At 44.5% G+C, this 22,500-nt stretch overlaps 1 protein-coding gene across 1 annotated transcript in view; it reads left to right on the forward strand.

The window, feature by feature from the left end:
* nhsl2 (NHS-like 2) overlaps window positions 1-22,500 on the forward strand; it is a 72,761-nt gene that overhangs the window by 32,642 nt on the left and 17,619 nt on the right. Inside the window, exon 2 of the mRNA XM_061066616.1 lies at window positions 14,611-14,853. Coding sequence (XP_060922599.1) covers window positions 14,611-14,853 — 243 coding nt within the window. The remainder of the gene's footprint in view (window positions 1-14,610; window positions 14,854-22,500) is intronic.

Genomic DNA, 22,500 nt, shown 5'->3' on the forward strand with positions numbered 1-22,500 from the left:
AAGGTTTCTTCTGTCTATATTGTATAATGGAATAACCCACAGTATTATATTAACTATTATCTGATTTAAATAGAAAGTTATAGAACTTTATATGACAACTTTAAAATGGGTTAATGTTCAGTGTTTCCTTTTTTATTATTTATTAAAAATCCACAGTGATATTTTCCAACTTCTCATGATGGTTTTTTTTTATGACTGAACCAACAGAAATATTCCAGATGTCCACATGTATGTTATTTTCTACACGTTTACCCAATTTAAATATGATATATTTCATATTTGTGGAAACTTTGGGATTAAAACACAGTCGTGTGAGTTTATCATGACTCCAACACAAAGATATGTGAAGGAAAAACAGAGCAAATCTCAGCACGATAAAATCCGTGGTCATGGTTTTGTCTTTGTGACGCGCAAACTCACACGAGACGGACACACAACTCAGTCTGTGGTCGTGTGTGCGAGTGTGTGTTTGTGTGTGTCGCTGCCTCTGAAGGGATCTTTGCGCTTCGCTCGTTTCCAAAAGTCTTCACACAAGGACGTGACGGGGCCACAAGGTCAAACGAGGTCATGCACACACACACACACACACACACACACACACACACACACACACACACACACAGAAACACACGTTTGACTGTATTGCTGAAAGTGCATTTTGACTCTGGCTCGGTCCCATTGTGGTTTTGTGCTTGGCTACAATATGGTTTCAAATAAAGCAATTATTATAAAATCCAATCCACACACACACACACACACACACACACACACACACACACACAAATGCAAACACACACAGCTGAGGTTTTGCTTTTCAACCTTTTACACTCTAGTATGGAAAAACACAATCACACACACACACACACACACACACACACACACACACACACACACACACTAGGGCCTTCACTCATCACCATCTCAGGGTCCCTCTCTCTCTCTCTCTCTCTCTCGCTCTCTCTCTCTCTCTCTCTCCCTCCGCTGCCACATTAAATATGAGAATGAGAAATGATTGGATCAGGTCGCTGACGGCTGGAATGACATCATGTGTGAGTCTGAGGAGGGAGACAGATGGGGTGAGGAGTGGCGGAAGGAAAAGAAGAAGAAGAAGAAGAAGAAGAAGAAGAGGGAGTGTTGTGGTCAATCATGACGTTTTGTCCCATTTTCAAATATCAAATTTAAACCAAACTTAACAGACACACAAACACGTTAACAAACATCAGTGTGATAAGAACAACTCATCTTTATTCACACACTCATTTATTCATGATTTATTTTTCACCGTCTCGGACTCTGAATCCGAGAGGAAACATTAAGAATCTAAATCTTCATTAAGTTTCTGTTTATTAACAGAGTCAAAGAAAGATGGAAACCGGAGGAGGTTTGTTGTCGGGGAAAACGATGATAGAGGGCAGGTGTAATACAGTTTCTGTTGCCGTGTGTGTGTCTGTGTGTGTGTGTGTGAGTGTGTGTGTGTCTGTGTGTGTGTGAGTGTGTGTGTGTTGGTGGGTCCAAATCAAATGAGCGTGTAAATTATGGCTTTGACCTGTGAATGACTTTCCCTTGAGCATTTGTGCTCCACATCTGTGTGTGTGTCTGTGTGTGTGTGTGTGTTTGTGTGTGTGTGTGTGTGTGTATGTGTGTGCACTTTATTTGTCCTCTTGTCTTCGTCAACCACATCTTCTCGTCCTCCGTCCAACTGTCTCCTCCTCCTGTTTTTATTTTTGTCCTTGATGAGGCAGCGATGTAGAATCGTAGACTGTAAACAAAGATGGCCGACGTGTCAACTCTTCCTCTAACTCTCCGGATACGAAGCCACGACTTCCTGGTTACGATGATTACGTTATTCGGACATCTGGTCCAGACACATGTTCCACTTAGTCAGTCTCAGCTGTCAATCATAACGTTTTCATTTTTTTATTTATATACAGTCTATGGTTAGAATTTGGTTAAAGTTGTTATTATTCTAATAATTATTACATGTCTAGAGGTAGCTGTAGTTAGCCTGACTTAGCACGAGTGTTGGATTCGTGGAAACAGCTGCTCAGGTCGCTGGGGGTCGCTGGGTTTCGTTCGTGTCCTCGACGTTTAATCCACGTGTTCGTCTGTCGGGGGAAAAGGAAGAAATAACAGGAAATAAATAAAGTGCTGTTTCCTGTCAAATTCTCCTCAGAGACAAAGGCTCCTGGAAGTGACCGGGAGAGCACAGCCCTGCAGGGACAGTGTACAGTGTGTGTGTGTGTGTGTGTGTGTGTGTGTGTGTGTGTGTGTGTGTGTGTGTGTGTGTTGGTCTGTGCAGCGTCAACCCACCACACGTGCACACGCCCTCACACAGTGTGGGAATCGACCTTTAAACGAGAGGCAGCGTGGAGAGAGAGAGAGCATTCCTCATGAGTCACGACGCTGAGGGACTCGAGCGACAGCGGGAGCCGCTATCGCTCGCCTGGTGCCAGTGGGGCTTGTAGTTCACTGTCAGACACGGTCAGCGCTATCACAGCAGACTGGAACTACAGGAAGTGGTGCCAACACAAATGGGAGGGTCTGGCAGCCGGTGATAAGGTTCCTCTCGGGGGTTCGAGTCCACGCTGACAGACGCCGACTGTCAGAGTCAGCCAGACAGGAAGTGCAGGTCTGGATCTGTGGAATTATTGTTATTGTAGCAACTCATGCAACTGATATCTGCAGGAAATATGGCAAAGACATCTTTGTGTGGTGCTGGGAGGATTTTGTTGGTTTAGACATAGATGTTGTGCAAAAATAAGCACTGGTCCATAATGGTGATGATAAAGAAGACATGATTTAAGCATATGTCCAATTTTCACTCCCTTATTGCTCCATTTTGGTCTCCACCTGCTCTGGTTTCTCTCCTTTCACCATCTACTCGCTGTTTAATGAGGTTCTGCTCTTCAGCTCTTGTACAGTGGGTCAATTGGAGCTGTGGCTGGAGACAGTGATATGAGGACGTGGGAGGAAACATCGTGTCTCTGTCCCGGCTGCTGCAGCTTCCATCATGAAATATTAAAAACACCACGAGTGTTGTTCTGCATGAAATGTTAAAGCGACACCGTGTATCGTGGTCGCTTGGCGTTTGAGACGCGCGGCGACCGCCGGCCGCGTGTCGTGTTTCCTTGAAAGCGTCGTGTTGCGTTCAGGACAAAGTGTCTCAGTGGGACACTTGTGGATCCGGGAGTCGTCGGTTTCTGTCTCTTTAAAGTTTCATCTTGAGCAGCAGGCTTCATTCTCCACTTAGATCCGTGTTGACAGATGTTGTGCTCCGAGTGTGTGTATGTGTGTGTGTGTGTTTGTGTGTGTGTGTGTGTGTGTGTGTTCAGTACACTTTGGACCATCTGTGTACATCAGCGGGGAGTGTGTATTTGCTGCAGTGTGTGTGCGTGTGAGGTAAAGTGATAAAGGAAGATTGATGGACTACAGCAGGAAGAGTGTGCTCTGACCTCCGCTGATGAGGTCAAAAGGTCACGGAGAGCGACCTTGGCGAGGGAAAGACTGTGATGGGGTGTTTGTGTGTTTGTGTGTCTGTGTGTGTGCAAAACGTCGACCTTGTAGGGCCTGTGACATCACTTCCTGTCTGTTTGTCGCTGTATTTCCCCTGAGACACATACGACACATCCACAGAAATACAAACTCTCCCTCTGCTGCTAATGTACACACACAAACACACGCACACACACACACACACACACACACACACACACACACACACACACACACACACACACACACACACTTCCTGACCTCTGCGGCTGAAGCTGCTGAGTCAGTCTTGTGGTCTCAGCCCACTGCTATCTGCAGTGTGTCCGCGTGTTATCAATCACTGTGATAAATAATCAGTGACTGTGTGTGTAGAGGAGTGTGTGTGTGTGTGTGTGTGTGTGTGTGTGTGTGTGTGTGTGTGTGTGTGTGTGTGTGTGTGTGTGTGTGTGTGTGTGCTTGGTGTCTGAATTCACAGCCTCAGTGTGAAACGTACCACATCGTCCATCACAACAATCTGAGCCCGAGTTCGTGTTGAAGTAACAGAGCAGCTGAGGTGTGACTTCAGGCTTAATGGAAATATCAGGTTATTTCTGTCTCCTGCTCACACCAGCTTTTTCTTTCTTCAAATCGACAGAGTACACAATTATTCTTCATATTAGGATAAAGGGTAAAAGCAAAAGGCTCCTCAGTAAAACTACTTTAATGGAAACGAGGAAAAACGAGTGCATCTGCAGGTGAAAAACTCACTTTAGTGTGTTCCTCTTCAGAAGATGCAAATGTTCCAGATGCAAAGAACTGCAGTGTGATACTCATCGTTCAACAGTACATGTTCAAATGTTGTATTATCAAGGTTAAATAACCATAAACTTAAGTTTACCTTTCCTCAGTTTCTCAGTCTCGTCCATACGAAGCCAAAAAACATCCTGAAGCCTAAACTAATCGTCCATAGTGAGTCAGAGAGACTGGGCCCAGATGTGTTGTCTAAAAGTGTAAAAATGTTTATTTGAGCCGCCTCCGGGCTTAATGCCGATCATCTCATTTGTTCATGCTAATCACGCCGCTGCATGAACGAGTTGCTAATTTGTTGTTGTAAAACACTCACGCAGTTTTCTGGCCTGCGAGGCGGAGAGTATCCGCCGCTGACCTGATTCTGACTTACACCACGAGAGATTATCGGAGAAAAGGAGAGTTTTAAGGAGATCTGAGGGGATTTAGTAGTTTCCGAGACGAGTACAAATTAAGATAAAGCTCATATTTGGGTTTTGCGGAGGCTGAAGCAACACAGAGTCGGATGCTCGTGTGCAGCCGGCGGATCAGGAAACTTTAACTGTCTGAGATCATGGTCTTCCTCTGTGAAGAAGGGTGGAGCATGTCACTGAAGCTCAGCAGCATTCTCTCATCCACACGACTCATGTGCTGGCAGCAGGACTGATGAGCTCATTGGGTTTTACACTCGTTCCTGTCGTGTCAGCACATGGAACCAGTTTGTATCTGTCGGTGTTTGAAGTCTCTATTCACGCAGAGATGTTGTGCACGTGTGGAATACACAAGAGGCTGATTTGCATTTATATAGTTGCACTTTTTCCCTCCAGGGAGCAGCTGAGTCAGAGTGCGTCCATTAAATGCTTCCCCCTCATGCCTTGCTCAAGGGAATAGCAGCTGCAGAGTAAAGGACTCGGTGCTTCCTGTCGTCAACCTGTTTGTTTCTGCAGAATGTGCTCAACCTGGTGAATAGAATATGTTTATCTATATTTATTTATTCATAGGTTGATAGATTTAGTTTTTCTCTGCATGAAAATCAGTTTGCTGCTCGGACCTGAAACCTGCAGGGGACATGGACAAGTGTGGGTTTAATATTTGAGGAACCAGTGGAGGATTTAAATATCAAAACTGAGATCTTCTGTCTCTAATATGTGACGATAAAAACTATTTAATAAGAAAACACAGCTCCTGTACTTTTCACGTTTTAAACTTGTCCAACAAAACCCAGGGAATAGATGAAAATACACATTTTCAAACACATCAACACACGTCATCTTCCTGAGTGTGTGACTGAAATGCTTAGTAATTCATTCAGTGTGTGTGCACCTGGTTGTGTGTGTGTGTGTGCGTGTGTGTTTGTGTATCATTGCTGTATCACTGCCAGGCTGATTCGGCTGTATCCATGGCAACCGTGTGGCATAATAGGAGCAGTCAGTGTTTATTGTCAGTGATTGATTCCAAAAATACAGATATCGTCTCCATGTGGTGGGTTTTGGTGACAAAGCCTTTGTGTGTGTGTCTGTGTGTGTGTCTGTGTGTGTGTGATGAGTCATGTTAACAATCTCCTTGTTCGACTAACCATCATAATCAAAGTGACGCAAATCTCTGCGTCAGTAATTAGCATAAAATTGGATCTTTGCTCCTGTTAGCAAACATGGCTGAACACATGCAGCTCCTCAATTAGGCCCTGACACACTCTGACACACACAGACACACACAGACACACACACCAAACACACACTCACCATATATACAATATACTGTATATACACAGACACCTTCAATACATTAAATCCCATGACTCCACTTTCCTCATTGTTCGCCATTGCGTGTGTGTGTGTGTGTCTGTGTCTGTGTGTGTGTGTGTGTGTGTGTGTGTGTGTGTGTGTGTGTGTGTGTGTGTGTGAGAAACGATAGAGGAAGAGATTAGAGGATGGGAGGGTCTGAGGAAGTGAGAGATGAGACAGAGAGAAGAGACGGAAACGAGTGAGAGCGAGTAAAAGGAAAAGTGGAAAGACGGAAATCTGTGATTCAGGAAACAAGCAGTGAAATCAGGCGAGACACACGGACGGAGAGAGGAAGGAAGAGGGAGAGTGATTTAAAGAAAGAGGGAGGAGGAGGATTGACGAGTGAAAGGAGGAAGGAGGGAGGGAGGGAGGGAGAGAGAGAGGATGAATTGTGGCTCATGTCACTATAAATTACTTCCAGGGTCTAATCACTGCAGACGGCCAGGTCTCACTGTAGAGCTGAGGGGAATAGACACCGTCTTAGTGTGAGTGTGTGTGTGTGTGTGTGAGTGTGTGTGTGTGTGTGTGTGTATGTGATCCCAGAGACACACTCGTCCTTTAATAAACTGTCTCTCAGGTTCAGGATGAAGACGTCTGACGTGAATGATTTATTGTTGAAGATCTTTAAAGCCGCCTTAATGTGTTTTCTTGTTTAGACTCAAACTAACACAACTGTGACACAGACCTGCTTCACAGGGACGACAAATACAAACATCAGAGAGGAAAACTAACACAATCGCATTTGAAATCAAAGACACAAAACTGTACTCTACAAAATCTAAATTCAAAGACAGCAGATGAAATAATCAAACATTAATTAAAAGTATAACGGCAAAAGAGACACACAGTTCTTCACTTATCAGATCATTTTTCTTAATTATAATAAATTAACACAACAACGTGTTTTCAGAAGCATCATCTCACATAAATCTAATTTCCCTGTCTGTGTTTTATACCTGCTTCTCCTGCAGAGGGCAGCACTGAGCTATGACGAGAGCTCAGTGCTGCAGCAGTCAGGGGCTGCAAGAGCACGCACACACACGCACACATCCATAGACACACACATGCACACAGACACATCCATAGACACACACATGCACACAGACACATCCAGAGACACACACATGCACACAGACACATCCAGAGACACACACATGCACACAGACACATCCAGAGACACACACATGCACACAACCTCTGTGAATCACATGCACAACCATCATCTTGTTTGGGCAGAGCTTCCTTAAAAATCTAAGATATCATCATCGGCTACAGCTTGGACTCACACACGCACACAGACACACACACACACACACACACACAGACACACACACACACACACACACACTCTCCTCAGCTTCCTACACAAGGTCATTATGGAACATGTCCACTCTGTTGTCTCCATATTTCAAACAGACGTGTCCTACACTTCCTGCACAGTTTAAAGTGAACGAGCGCCCGGGGGAGGAAATGTTCTTGTGTTTGAAAATAGACGAGTTTAAAACATTTGCCTTGTTGTCGACCAGTAGAAACATTTTATTATTATTATTATACTCTTGTCTGAATTGCAATAATCCTTCAGGGGACAATGTCCAGACTCTGAAGTGTCCCCGGCCGGTAGAAGACGGTAAACACCAGGAACCTTCGCCCCAAACGTTGATTGATGACAAATGGAAAAGATGTATAATCAGATGTATTTATACTGATGGTGATTCAGTCCTGACCTGACCTGCGTCCTCATTGGTCGGTCGGAGCAGTGACGAACCCCCCCGGCCTCCTGTGTACCTTCCCTGCCACACAACACCTCTGATTCACACTCGGCTAATTGCTCATTTACCCACAGGGAGAGACGCCGCTGTGGGGGGGGGCTGCGTCACGGAAAAGTGGTTCGACTCTCGTGACTCAGGTTGGAGATCGGCAACGTGCTAAGGTCGCTCTGGTTAGTCTGGTGTTCACGGGACTTCGTGGTGGAACCGGAGTGATTTGTTTCGGTCAGACATTTCCTCCCGTTGTCACTCGAGTGTAAGCTCTGCTGCTTTATTACATTTACATCAAACAAACAGACTCTGAGGTCAGTGGTGTAATCTCGTTGCTGAGTAACAACAAAGGTCAGGACGCCGGCTTCATCTCGATAACGACGCCCAGAAGGATCTCAAATGCTCGGTTTGGGTCTCGGTGCCGACGGTAAATCTGGTTTAACTGCAGAGCCTTTAATGACTGGGAGAAAACACAAGGCCCACACACACACACTCACACACACTAACACACAGAGACACACACTTTGATTTAGCCAGGCTTTTGGATGTGCTGTGACAGAGTTTAATTTAAGGCCGGACATAAACGAGTCTCTGCTGAGCACCAAGCTAATACCTGTCATTCACCAAACACACACACAGACACACACAGACACACAGACACACACACAGACACACACACACTCACTCACTACATTTCCTCATGAGTGTGTGAAAGATACACAGATGTATTTTTATCACACGCCCAGGAAATCTGTGCCAGCATGTGGGCGAAAATGTTAAAATGTGATGGATGGATAACTTGTGTTTACCCATTCATCTTGTGTGTGTGTGTGTGTGTCTTTGTGCGTCCGGTGATAACAGCTTGTCTAAATCTGTGTCGTCCCCGCTAACACTCCAACGCACACAGAGGGGAATGAATTAGTAATAAGCTTCACAGAGAAAAATAACGGCCTCGCTGATGCATCTGTCTTTGGAATATATGTGTGTGTGCGTCGGTGTGTTGTGGGTGTGTTGTGAAACTTTTGGTCTATTTTATGCATTTGTAGGTGGGTGCAACCAGGGTTCAAGCACCAGTAAATACTGGTCTAAACCCAGTCTATAACCTCAGTACATACTGGTAAAACCACCACAGTGCAATATAGCTTTTTCTGGCCTGAATGTGTCGCAGAAGTTTCCCTGCAGTTGTGTGTATTCATGAGGACGTGTGTGTGTCTCAATTGTGAGTTGGTTCTTTTCACCAAAAGCTCTTAAACTGTGTGTTCGTCTTCACTATCGAGTCCAAGGCCAGAGATAAATGACTTGTCTTCATTTTAGCTGCAGTCGACATTTATTTTACAATCATTTTTATCTGTGTGTCTGTTGCTCTGCCACAATATTTAGATCTATATTCACCGGCTGCATTCCAATTCAGAGGCTTCACTGCTTTTGGCGAAGCAGCAGAAAACGATGTGAGCAATTACTGGAAGTGGGGCGTGTCCCGGCTAATGTGATGTAACAAACACAGAGGGAGTTTGAGAACACAAATCGATGACTGTGGGTAAAGATGAATGTCGGGTTTCCGAGTCCTTCCTCTCTACGGATACGACAATGCCATCTTGTGGTGGTGACGTTGTTTATCGCCGGTGGAGCCGCAGCATCGAGGTCCAGCCGATAAACACACGTCCAACAAATCCCCCTTTTTATAGCAGCAATAAACCCAAACTGATAAGAAACCTGAACTAACACCAGCGTGATGAGAACATTTTATTTCCCTGCATGTTCCATCTGCTGTGGAGGACGCTGGGTTTATGATCTATACTGCAGCCAACCCCCAGGGGGCGATCCAGATGTTTGGGCCTAACGTAAAGGAAAACCACATGTCATATATTTTGAAATTTCCTTTAAATTGATTAAACTAAACAAATACAAATGCTGATCATCTACCTCCATGTAGCATTTAGTTATTAAGTTAACCGCTGTGAATTTAAATGTGTGAAACATCCTGTCCCTGGAATCCATTTCTCTGCACAACCATCTTTTCCCTCAACTCTGGAGATGGAGTTTCTTCTCTTTCCCCAAATCTGCCCGGTGATGCCCAGAGGCTTGTGTCTCTCCTCCATCCAATCCCTCCATCCTCTCTCTTTTCCCGTGTCACCGTGGTTACATAAGGGGAGGAAGGGAAGGAAGGGAAGGAGAACTCGGGAGTGACATCTCCTCTGAGGACGACCGATCCGTGGAGACTGTCAAGTATGAACCGCACAGGAAACCAGATTCCCCTCAAGACTCCAGCTCGTCTCGTAGAAACAATCTGTGCCGTCAGCTGCCAGGTCTCAGAGCCGGGGTCAGATCCTAAGATCCAAATCAACCAAATCATACTAATAATAATAGGTATAACTTTATCCTTCATCACTTTAATACAGGATCAAACCAGTGCAGTGAAGTACCCTGATATCCTCAGTACAAGTCTTAGGTTGTAGTTGTTTATATATTAGGTGAAGTATTGTTGCTTTTTACTGTTTTCTTGAAATAAATTAAGTATTATTCAGAGAAAAAGTGATTATTTTCATAAACATACATCTATTTGAGATGAATCCAGGAAGTTATCCCCCCCTAGCTGTTTGTCATTTTGGATTATTTATATCATAGACTCTAAAGCGTCCAAATATGAAGCCAAAACGTCTTGGATGCAGCCGGCGCCATCTTTAGATTCTTGGCTTCATTCGGAGCCAGATCCTCGAGGCAGTGATCCTGGTTTTTAAATCCTTCAGTCCTGAGACGATCCTCGGATGTGTTTTATCTGTCACAGCAGGTGGTCGAATGACACAGACACTTCCACGACAGGCTGCTGGTTTTATGTCTGTTTGACCAATAAACGCTGTTGACGCTCCGGCTCCGCGCCACTTCTTCCTGCTGCTTCTCAATCCACTCGAGCGACTCAGCGTGGATGTGAAGAGGAGTTTGTTTGTCTTGGATCTGAACCTCGGTCCTCAGAGGAACCTCGTGTGTGCAGAACCTCGTTAGGAGGCTCGGTGACGAGTCCTGGCTGTGCTGATGTGCAGAGAGAACAGTGAGAACGACTCAGTCACAGGTTGTTAACTCTCTCTCCGTCTCCCTCTTCCTCTCCGTTGTGTATTTACAGTCTTTCGTGCCACATGTTCAGAAGCTCCTGAGGCTCGTGTGACTGAAAGTGAAACACACACACACACACGCTCGCCCACGCTACATCACATATTTAACTTAAAGTCCCACATCTTCAAAAAGCTCCTTGTGCTTCCCTCTCCCAGCCATGTTGCAGAATGTGGTTCTGATGCAAGAGCTTTCAAAAGGTTGAAAGGATTTTACTTTTCTGATTATATAAAAATTAGGGCTGGGCAAGTTAACTCGTTTTAATCGAGTTAACTCAAGTGATGAGTTAACTCGATTGTTTATCCACCAATTATTTTCTTTTTTCCTGTTCTGCAGCAGTCAGCAACAGACTTTCACAAAATAAAAGCCTGACTTTCACAATAAAACAATAAATAATCAAACCTGAGTTAATGCGAGATAAAATAATTAATCGAGTTAACTCATCACTTGAGGTAACTCGATTAAAACGAGTTAACTTGCCCAGCCCTAATAAAAATCGAGGTAGAACAAGGCAATCTCAGAAGAGAGACAAGTAAATATATATATAAAGTATATATAATGGTGGGGAATGTTAGGAGACAGTTTCTGCTCAAACCTCCTTTCCCAGATCCCTCCTTCCTCCCTCCTTCCTCTGTCCTTCCTCCTTCCTAGGAGAAGTTTGTTGTAAATGAGTCTGAAGTGATTTGGTTCTGAAAACCAATTTAAATCAATTTGAAGAACAAGCACAGAAAGTTGTAAAGGGAATTATGTCTTAAACAGAAAGTGCTTTTCTTCTCTTCTATCAAGAATGGAACTTGTTTTGTTTTCAGTCTTACGGCTCCGAGGGATCTGGAGAGCGCATCTCTTTATTTAATTGTAAACGATTACAATTAAATCAATTAAATTGTCTCGTGTATTAGAAACTGGCCTGAGATGTGAAATGATTGAGTTGCCTGTTCTGCTTTAATTTCTACTCATTATATATTTTGTTGACTTGTTTTCACACACAACAGCTAAAAGTAATTTGTGATGTTTTGCACACAGCACACAAACATGAAATCACAACAAGAACATTGCAGTGGGTGTTTTTTGTGTTAAAGTTTGTTGATCTGCTTCAGACTTCAGTTCCTCTAACGGGATATTTAGCTTCCAGCGAGATCCACAGCACCAAGCACACACCCGGCGGTTTAGAGAGAGAGACAATACACGAGAGAAGGAAAGGATGAGGATGTATTTAAGGCTCAAAATTGAGGAATCAAAAAAAAATAGACTCCACAGTGAGAGTGTGTAGCGTCTCTTCTGCAGAACGTTACAAACCGTGCGTGATCGCCTTAGTTCTCGTGAGCGCGGCCGATGCTAACTGACGTGCACTTCTGTATCGGGGGGGGGGGAAACAGTGGCTCTCTCTGGTGGGACTCGTTTGTGTGGAAGCAGCTTAGGAAGCCGGCGGCTGCCAGGGGTGAAATCCTGATTCCGTACAGCGGATTCACGTCGGAACCTAGAGTTCTTTAAATTCAAAAAGCAACGTTTTCCTTCCATTGCTTCGAATCAGAGAAACTTCCCACTCACACGTATGATCCGACGTTTTCCTGTGTGTTTAGAATCCGAAGTGTGAAGTGGACGATCTAAAACCGAAGCAGCTTCCTGAGGACTCTCACATTCTCTCTGTGACAGAGGATTTGACATTTCTGTTGCAGGACAACGTGTCTCCACCGAAGGGCAGATCCTCCTGATTTCACGTCCTTTGGTCGAGTAACGTTTTTTTAAATGTCATCGTCTTCAGAGGAAAGTTAAGATCATGAACATGCATTGTGTAAGACTGCAGAGGCTTTAAAGGTTTGGAAGTTCTAATGACATCTGGAGGTCGGGGGTTCTTATGTAAGGTTTGGTTTTACTTCAGTCTCACAGGGATTGAGAAGCTGGTGTGGTATTAGCTTCCTGGTGTTGATGCTGACGTGGTTTTCCTGCAAGATCGGAACATTTTGACGTTTCTGTATATTAAGATATAATTATATCAGCAAGATTTCTGTCTACATATTCTTACACTCATAGTATATTATATTATCTATTGTATAGTCAAATACTTATATTCATACCTCTACTATATATCATATATTATATCATACTCTCTGTATATTCTTTGTATATATAAGTCTATATACACATATTTATACATGTGTACATGTTATAATTATTATTATTATATAACTATTATTATTATATATACTGTTGCTGCCATTATTACTATATACTGCTATTATATTGGTATAATTACTATCATATATAAATATATATCATGTTATATTATATACTATATATACTGTACTATTTTTTATATACTATCTAACAATAACATTACCATCATATCATCAGTACTATTACCATCATCTTGCCACTGCACCTTATCTACCTATTTATCTTGTGTTTCTGTTTTTTATTCTTTCTACCTCAATATTTTTTATTTTATTCTATTGTATTGTATTTTATTGTATTCAAATATACCGGCTGCTATGACGACTTAATTTCCCTTCGGGGATGAATAAAGTAATCTATCTATCTATCTATCTATCTATCTATCTATCTATCTATCTATCTATCTATCTATCTATCTATCTATCTATCTATCTATCTATCTATCTATCTATCTATCTATCTATCTATCTATCTATCTATCTATCTATCTATCTATCTATCTATCTATCTATCTATCTATCTATCTATCTATCTATCTATCTATCTATCTATCTATCTATCTATCTATCTATCTATCTATCTATCTATCTATCTATCTATCTATCTATCTATCTATCTATCTATCTATCTATCTATCTATCTATCTATCTATCTATCTATCTATCTATCTATCTATCTATCTATCTATTACGAATAAAACTATTGAAAGGACTTCGACAAAACTTGGTCGAAGAATGCAACAAGATCCGATAAAGAATCTATTCTATGATTGTATTTCGGATCCGGTTGAAGGAGCAGATCCAGGGATCAAGGATTTGTTGGGAATTGTTTGCCATCGCACACAGGGGACGATTTGTTGTGATTGTGTGTTTGTGTTGGAGGTTTGATCTCCTCCCTGTGAATGTCATCCCTCTCTCCGTCCTCTTCCAACCTCTGCTCCTCTTCCTCTTCCTCTCTAAACGCCACATTCCCTCTTCGTCTCCCCTTTCATCCCCCCTTCCCTAATTAAGCTCTCTCTCTGTTTCTCATCCATATCTCTTCTCTACCTTTCTCCCTCCTCTCCCGTCCCTCCCTTGATTTCTCCCTAATCCCCTTTTCATTTTTTTTCTACCCTCTATCCCTCCATCCCTCCCTCCCTCCCTCCTTCCTTCCTCGGTCCTTGTTCTCCCTGACAACACACTGCGTTATGTAATCTACGTCTCTGGGTATTAGTTATGCAAATTCATACAATTTTATTTACGTGTGATTTTTCTCTCCTTCTCTCCTCCCTCTCTCCCTCCCTCCTTTCCCTCTATCCTCCTCTTCACCTTTCCTCTCCCCTTTCATCTCCCTTCTCTCCTCCATCCACCTTGATCTGTTTCCTTCCCTCCCTCTGTCCTTGCCTCTCTTTTCCCTTTTCCTCTCTAATAATCTTATTTCCCTCCTCATTTCACTTCCTCTCCTCCCTCTCGCTCTCCCTCCATCCATCACTTGTTTCTCATCGCTTCTCCCTCCTCCCTCACCTCTCTCCTCTCCTCTCCTCCCTCCTCCACCAGCCACTAGCGGTCTCGAGGCGGAGGGCGGCAGGCGCGGCGGCAGCAGCAGCCACGGTGATGGAAGCCACGGCGGCGGCGGCAGCGGCAGCAGCAGCGGCGGCGGCGGCGGCGGCGGTGGAGGAGCGGCCCACTTCAAGTCTCCATGGCAACAGAGCGTGAACGTGTTCGGCTCGTGGAGCAGGCCGGACTGTGTGGAGGAGCTGCACCAGGAGGCGCAGCTCAACCTCCAGAGCCTGCTGCAAGGTAAGGATGGAGGAGAGGAGGAGAGGAGGAGAGGAGGAGAGAGGGATGGAGTGTGTGTGTGAGGGTGTGTGTGTGTGTGTGTGTGTGTGTGTGTGTCTCGAGTGGGTGGGAAAGGCGTGGAGAAGGGTGGGAAAATGTTTACATGTGTGTGGTGTTGTACTGCGCTCTGATGGGTGTGTGTGTGTGATGCAGATATACTGTGTGTGTGTGGTGTGTGTGTTATGTTGCAGATATGCTGTGTGAGAGGGTGTGTACGTGTGTGTGTGTGTGTTAGATTCCCCTCGCTATCTTGTATTGATATTGCACTGTAGTGTGTGTGTGTGTGTGTGTGTGTGTGTTTGCTCACAGGGACACTGCTGACGGTGTGTGTTGGATTCACCTGCAGCGTTGTTATTTAAGATGGTATTTATGGAACATTGTTGATATATGTGATCGTGTGTGTGTGTGTGTGTGTGTGTGTGTGTGTGTGTGTGTGTGTGTGTGTGTGTGTGTGTGTGTGTGTGTGTGTGTGTGTGTTTGTGTGTTTACACTCAGTGGTTGTTTTAAGGTGGAACGTTTCTCACTGTCATTTTAATATTAATCTCCTGTTTACAGAAGATGCAGCTCTCTCTGTAGTATTCAGCCTGTGTGTGTGTGTGTATGTGTGTGTGTGTGTGTGTGTGTATGTGTGTGTGTGTGTGTGTGCAAATTAGCACTCAAGGGTTTCCTTCTCTCTCTCTCTCTCTCTCTCTCTCTCTCTCTCTCTCTCTCTCCCTGTGTGACTCATGCTGTCTTACCCTTTGCTCGGCCTTTCCATTAGAACCATCAGAGGGTTTTTGGCTGAATGAACGAGGGAGACGACCTTTAACAAACACCTGAGGCACGAGACGTAGCAACAAATCAAAGCCTAATCATCTCATAATGTTTGTGTTTATGTTATATTGACTTTGGACACGTGTGATATCTTCAAAATTAACCAATAAGGCTTTTTATGTAGTTTTAAAATGATCGAAACCAACCTGGTGTTTGAAGGTTTCTCAGTAGATCCACGTCTCTCTCTCTCTCTTTGACCATCAGCCCCTCACCTGTTTGTTGTTAGTGAAGATTTAAACCTTTAAAAAAATCAATCACGTGTGTGCAGTTTCACTAAAATATGTTTTTATTACGTAATAACATTTCTCAAACAGGAGCAGATTAATTGTTGGGGACTATTTTCAGCTGTGGATGATTACAGTGTTGTGTTGACAGCACAAGGACAGTGTGTGAGAGAAGATAGAGACGTTAGAGACATTTTAATGTGCACTTTGAATTTTTTGGTTTGGTCCATGTACCGTTCGCTAACTACAGGAGGAGGCGGGGTTTATGACGTGTACTGCAGCCAGCCACCAGGGGGCAAGGGAGAGGATTTGGCTTCGCTTATGAGGAAGAGTCCATCTCTAATTATTGTGAAACATTCTAAATAAATTGCCTTGCAAGTCGTCTATAATGTTTAAGTCTTTAAAGTCAATAACAATATTGATAATATTTGTCCTGCCCTCAGTGTCATAGTTCAATTACTGGTTTTCTGGGATTTGTTGCCAAAAAGAAAAAATCTAAAACATCCTAAAATCCTTCAGCTTTATTCTTCAAATCCTTTAATTCATTTAATCAGCATCACTTGTTTAACGTAGAGCTACATGTAGTAGATTGTACTCAGCAGCTCCCACATCTCTCTCTGTCTCTACTCATCCTTTCTCCACTGTAATGTCTTTATAATGTGTGTATATGTGTGTGTGTGTGTGTGTGTGTGTGTGTGTGTGTGTGTTGTTGAGCCTCCCTCTCACTGAACAGTATGTTTGCAGTTTGCGTAGCAGAGTCGGTCTGTGTGGTGTGGGTCCATCTGTCTGGGTGTGTGTTACATAACAGAGAAGCTGCGCTGCCTCTCTCCGTCCATCCTCACCACCACCACTACCACCACCCCCCCCACCACCACCCCCCCACCACCACCACCAACACCACCACCATCTCCCACTGGCCTCAGCTCGGATAAAAATATTCATCCTCTTCTTTCCTGCTCCTCAACACTCTTCCCTCCATATTCATGAATCTGGCTGCTGTCCTCCTCATCTCCTCGGCTCCTCGTCTCCTCGTCTCCTCGTCTCCTCGGCTCCTCGTCTCCTCGTCTCCTCGTCTCCTCGTCTCCTCGTCTCCTCGGCTCCTCGTCTCCTCGTCTCCTCGTCTCCTCGTCTCCTCAGCTCCTCGTCTCCTCGGCTCCTCGTCTCCTCGGCGTTCTCTCTCTCTCTCCCTGCGGCAGCCGGATTTATTCCACTGATTTGTTTCACTGTTGCTGCTAAGTGGGCAACAGTGAAAATCCGTCCATTGTTCCTCTCCCGTCATCAGCAGCCCTCCATGGAGATGATTAGCATGCTGGGATTTCAAGTGATGCTATGAGGAAATTTGATCAAATGTAGAAAGGTTCCATTTTAATTTAGGTCCGCCTTCCCCCCTCTGGGTTTGACACTTTAATATTCAACAAGTCTTCCATCTCCAATTCTAATTGTAGTGGTCAGAAATCAATCAATGTCCCTTCTATTAACACGGAGCAGGCAGGGTTTATGATCTATTGCAGCCAGCCACCAGGGGGCGATCATTGGCTTCACATTTGTGGAGCTGTCGTGTCGCACATTTTTATATACAGACTGTGAACATAACTATTAGCTTTGATAAGTTCACATTCTGTGACTAGTACTTAAATACTAGTTACCACTATAAGTACGTTATTAGTGTACTTCCTTTTCTTCAGCTTGCAGAATATGTTTTAAGATTTATTTCAGCGAAACAATGTGAGTCTTGCTTCCTCTGAGCAACTGTGATATTAAGTGAATTCAGTTTGTTAAAGCCAGTAATTTAATTTCACTGGACAAAATAAATCACAGGAATAAACATTTAGCTGCTGCTTCGGGCTCAGCACCTTGTGTGTAGCGAGAAACTACACACACGTGTTTACTCTCAATTAAAAAGAAAACAAAATTCAAATTAATAAAACACAGGCTCAGTGTTTCCATGACGTGTTTCTGTTGCTGCTTTAAGAGAATTATCCGATATTATCCTTTATATGTTATATTTTCCGGAATATTTCATTATATTTATCTGCTCTCAACATTTTTCCTTCACATGACCGGTGTGTAGTTTGTGTTGAAGTGTAGTTTGTGTTATCTGCTGTTACACAGTCAGACTGGTTGTGTTGAATCCCATTGACAACGCTCAGATATTCTCTCTCTGCCGCCTCCTCCTCCTCTTCACACCTGCACTTTGCTCAGATCCACACACGTTTACTACACTTTGATTTGTATTATTCTGAATCATGCAGAGGAAGTGTTCTACAGAAACGAATCCACTCGGTGCAGCATCGTTTCAAGCACCGTCCATTAGTCTGGAGTGTTTTCCTTTTCCCTTAAACACTTATAGACACTTTTATTTTGGATTCGTGTTTGATTTGGCAGCGAAACATTTGATCTGCGACGACAAGAAAGATCCAGACCCGATTCTCCAGAGATCCAGGACATGTCTGAAAACGTCTCTAGATGTCAGTCTCCTGAATATGTCCCCTGGGGGTCCGGACAGACACTGGTGGTGGTGGTGGACTGGATCTGGAGAATATTGCGGTTGTGGATTAAAGGAGCAGCCACTGGAGATGGGAGGAGATCAGGGAGGAGGAGGAGGAGGAGGAGGAGGAGGAGGAGGAGGAGGAGGAGGAGGAGGAGGAGGAGGAGGAGGAGGAGGAGGAGGAGGAGGAGGAGGAGGAGGAGGAGGAAGAGGAGGAGGAGGGTTGTTGTAAAGTCGTTTAAAGTTTGCCTGCAACAACAAGATTGTCTGATTTAGATCTGATTGGATTAGCGGTCATCTGATCAGGAGACGCCAGGAGAGTGAGAGAGTCTGTGATTGGATGAGACAGAAGGGAAATGTTCCTTTGTGGTTATAAAGTAATACATATACATCTGGCCATATATGGAACAATGAAATTAACCGGAGGAAAGACGGTTGTAACGTGAGTTCTTATAATCGTAGTTTCTGCCTGAAGACTGGGGTGGCAAAGGGGCGGAAAGTTTCCGGTAAATTTCCGGAAACTTTCCGGAAACTTTCCACGGGAATATTAAGCTCGGGAATTTTGGGAATTTTGAAAAAAAACAAACTATGCAAATTAAAGGCTGAGCAATAAAAACATCATTCAAAACTCTATTTTAAAGATGTATGGAATGCAGCACTGTGCATTCTTCCATCACATGCACAGATAACTCCCAGCATCCTTCACTCTACAGCAGGGCTATTGAGGCCTGCTGTAGAGTGCAGGACTAGTCAGGTAAGTTTCCATGATATTACTGGGGAAAATATATTAGCATGCTGATTGAGGATTGTTCATATGTTCATCTAGCCTATTTCCATTCATTTATCCATCAATTGTAAAATATGTTTACAGACGATTCCAATTGTTTGGCTAACTATTTATATCTCTGGCATTGCATTAGTGTTTTTTTACAAACTTTTTTCTCATCTTATTCTACAGAACAATGCCACGTGCACTCTCTCATGTGTGGAGACATTTCACCCCATCCAATGTAGAAGGAAAGGCTGTGTACATTTACAAATACTGTGCAAAGACCTATGTTAAGAATGACACAACGATGCAGAAGCATATAGTCAAGTGCCCAAAGTTTCCTCAGGGCTCAAATCAGCCTATGACAAAACAAAATGTTTATATTTATGTCTGTATATGACAAGGTTAATACAGTTAGTATAAATTACCCACAACTTTTCCAGTTTATTCCCGTTAATTCCCGTATATTCCCGTTTATTCCCGTTAATCCCCGTTAATTCCCATGGAAAGTTTCCAACTTTGAATATTCCCGGAATTTTGCAACCCTACTGAAGACTGAAATATATTTTGAATAGATGTCTTCACCTGGTGCTTTACAGTTGTATTGATGTAATCTATTACCTCCTCTCGCCACGGACACGGACACTGCCGGGTGTTGCTCAATAAAACCGGCCCAACTTTAAAATGTCACCGTCTCCCTTTTAATTGTGAGAGTGATTGTGAGTCAATGCAAATGGCTTGATAACGTTCCCCCCCCCGTCCACGCTCCCCTGAGCATAAAATGTCCCGGTGACTCCCGGTGTGTCGGCGAGCGTCCGAGTCGATGCCCGAGGTCCGATGAGCTCGATCAGGCCCGAGCGAGTGGGAGGAGCTGAGGCAGGAGACACGACTCACTCAGAGGGAAACTCCATTCAGCTCCAAGGAATTCATCTCTGTTGATTAATTGACGTTATTTTGAGATATTGAACCTTTTCCTGCAGATTCAAACAGAACTGATGCAACTGGTTAAATCTGAACTTTCACTTGTTAAGTTTTGCCGAGTGACTCTTCAGGAGATAAACTGTAGTTGCCTCTAAAAAGTATTTTGTGCAAATGGGTTCTTGATTGAATTGAAGCAGTTGTTTGCCGAGTGACCTTTTATATCCTCGTTGTCTTTTTTTTTTTAACATCTTTCTTCGTCTTTTCTCTGAAGTTTCTCAAATACGAGCGGAAGATCTGAAAGGAGATGATTCAGTGGCCTTTGTGTTTCAGCCTAAAACGTTTAAAAGTCCCAAATGAACCAAAAAAACACACAACAAACAGGATTCTCCTTCTCAGGAATCCTCATTGTCGAATACTCCTCGTGTTGCTGACATGAATTACAGCTCAGATTTGTGTCCGTACAGAAATCGTCTGATAATTGGATCGGAACTCCTCTCGTGGTTTCTCAGGATCAACATGAAACCAGGACGCAAACCGCCGAGTCGGCTCTTCTAGGTCACGACCGACAAACACCAGCCCTGTAATGGATTGATCAGCCGGGCATGTTAACTCCCAAGGACGGAGACATGACATGAATACCGCTGCATGCAAAACACACACGCACGTCCAAATGGGGGGGGGGGGATGCACGTAGTGAGCACACACACACACACAAACAAACACTGGTATTGTTCGTCTCTGCACCCCCGAGCCCCTGGTCCTGGTCCTGGTAGGGGGGGAGAGAAAGGGTGACCCAAATTTGACACAACCGGGGCACATATTGTCAAGGATGGTCGGGTAAATGCTGTGAATGGACGCACTGTACAGACACAAACACACACACAAACACACACACACACAAAGATGCTGATTTGTGCACGTAGAGACACACAAACACACACATGTTGGTAGAAGTTAGCTGGGTTCAGGAGATGTTTGCATGTGAGCAGATTTTAGACGCCGATAGAGGAACGTGCACTTATATCAACAAAGCCCATGCACACAAACACCTGAATGAGTGAGACACACACACACACACACACACACACTAACACTCACACTAACACCCACACTCACACACACACATAAGCGCACACAATACACAGGTTAGTGATGCATGAGTGCTTGGCCTGCTTGTCTGGACAGAGAAAAGGGGAGTATCCTCCACTGCTCTGTGTGTGTGTGTCCATTTGTTTGGTGTGTGTGTCCCTGTGTGTGTGTGTGTGTGTGTGTGTGTGTATGTGTGCGTGCATTAGTGGGAGTGATCAGCATACCTTTACACCACTGAATAGCATCCCTCCCCCCCCCCACACCACAGTCCCCTGCAGTCAGTGTGGCTCTTATCTGAAGCGTGGATCTGTTTACCTCTCGCTCGGCTGTAGAGTCTGTCGGACCTTCTGTCGGACCCTCTGTAGGACTCTCTGTCGGACCCTCTGTCAGACCCTCTGTCTGTCGGACCCTCTGTAGGACTCTCTGTCGGACTCTCTGTCTGTCGGACCCTCTGTCAGCCTCTCTGTCTGTCGGACCCTCTGTTGGACCCTCTGTTGGACCCTCTGTCGGACCCTCTGTCTGTCGGACCCTCTGTTGGACCCTCTGTCGGACCCTCTGTCTGTCGGACCCTCTGTCGGACCCTCTGTCGGACACTCTGTCGGACCCTCTGTCTGTCGGACCCTCTGTCAGACACTCTGTCGGACCCTCAGTCGGACCCTCTGTCGGACACTCAGTCGGACACTCAGTCGGACCCTCTGTCTGTTGGACCCTCTGTCGGACCCTCTGTCTGTCGGACCCTCTGTCGGACCCTCTGTCGGACACTCTGTCGGACCCTCTGTCTGTCGGACCCTCTGTCAGACACTCTGTCGGACACTCAGTCGGACCCTCTGTCTGTTGGACCCTCTGTCGGACTCTCTGTCTGTCGGACCCTCTGTCTGTCGGACACTCAGTCGGACCCTCTGTCTGTTGGACCCTCTGTCGGACTCTCTGTCTGTCGGACCCTCTGTCTGTCGGACACTCAGTCGGACCCTCTGTCTGTTGGACCCTCTGTCAGACTCTCTGTCTGTCTGACCCTCTGTCGGACTCTCTGTCTGTCGGACCCTCTGTCAGACTCTCTGTCTGTCTGACCCTCTGTTGGACTCTCTGTCTGTCGGACCCTCTGTCGGACCCTCTGTCGGACCCTCTGTCGGACCCTCTGCTCAGACCACACCGGCTGTTTCCTCTCTGAAGGGAAGTTTCTCAGAACCTTCATGTGAGTAGAACTTGGAGTTGTACTAAAGTAAAGTACTGTCAGTCAGGAACATGTATTTAAAGTTTAAAGAGCATTTAATCATTTTTTGGTGATGGTTTACCCTGTTGCAGAT

Source organism: Limanda limanda, chromosome 22, assembly GCF_963576545.1.
Source record: "Limanda limanda chromosome 22, fLimLim1.1, whole genome shotgun sequence".
NCBI classification, from domain to species: domain Eukaryota; kingdom Metazoa; phylum Chordata; class Actinopteri; order Pleuronectiformes; family Pleuronectidae; genus Limanda; species Limanda limanda.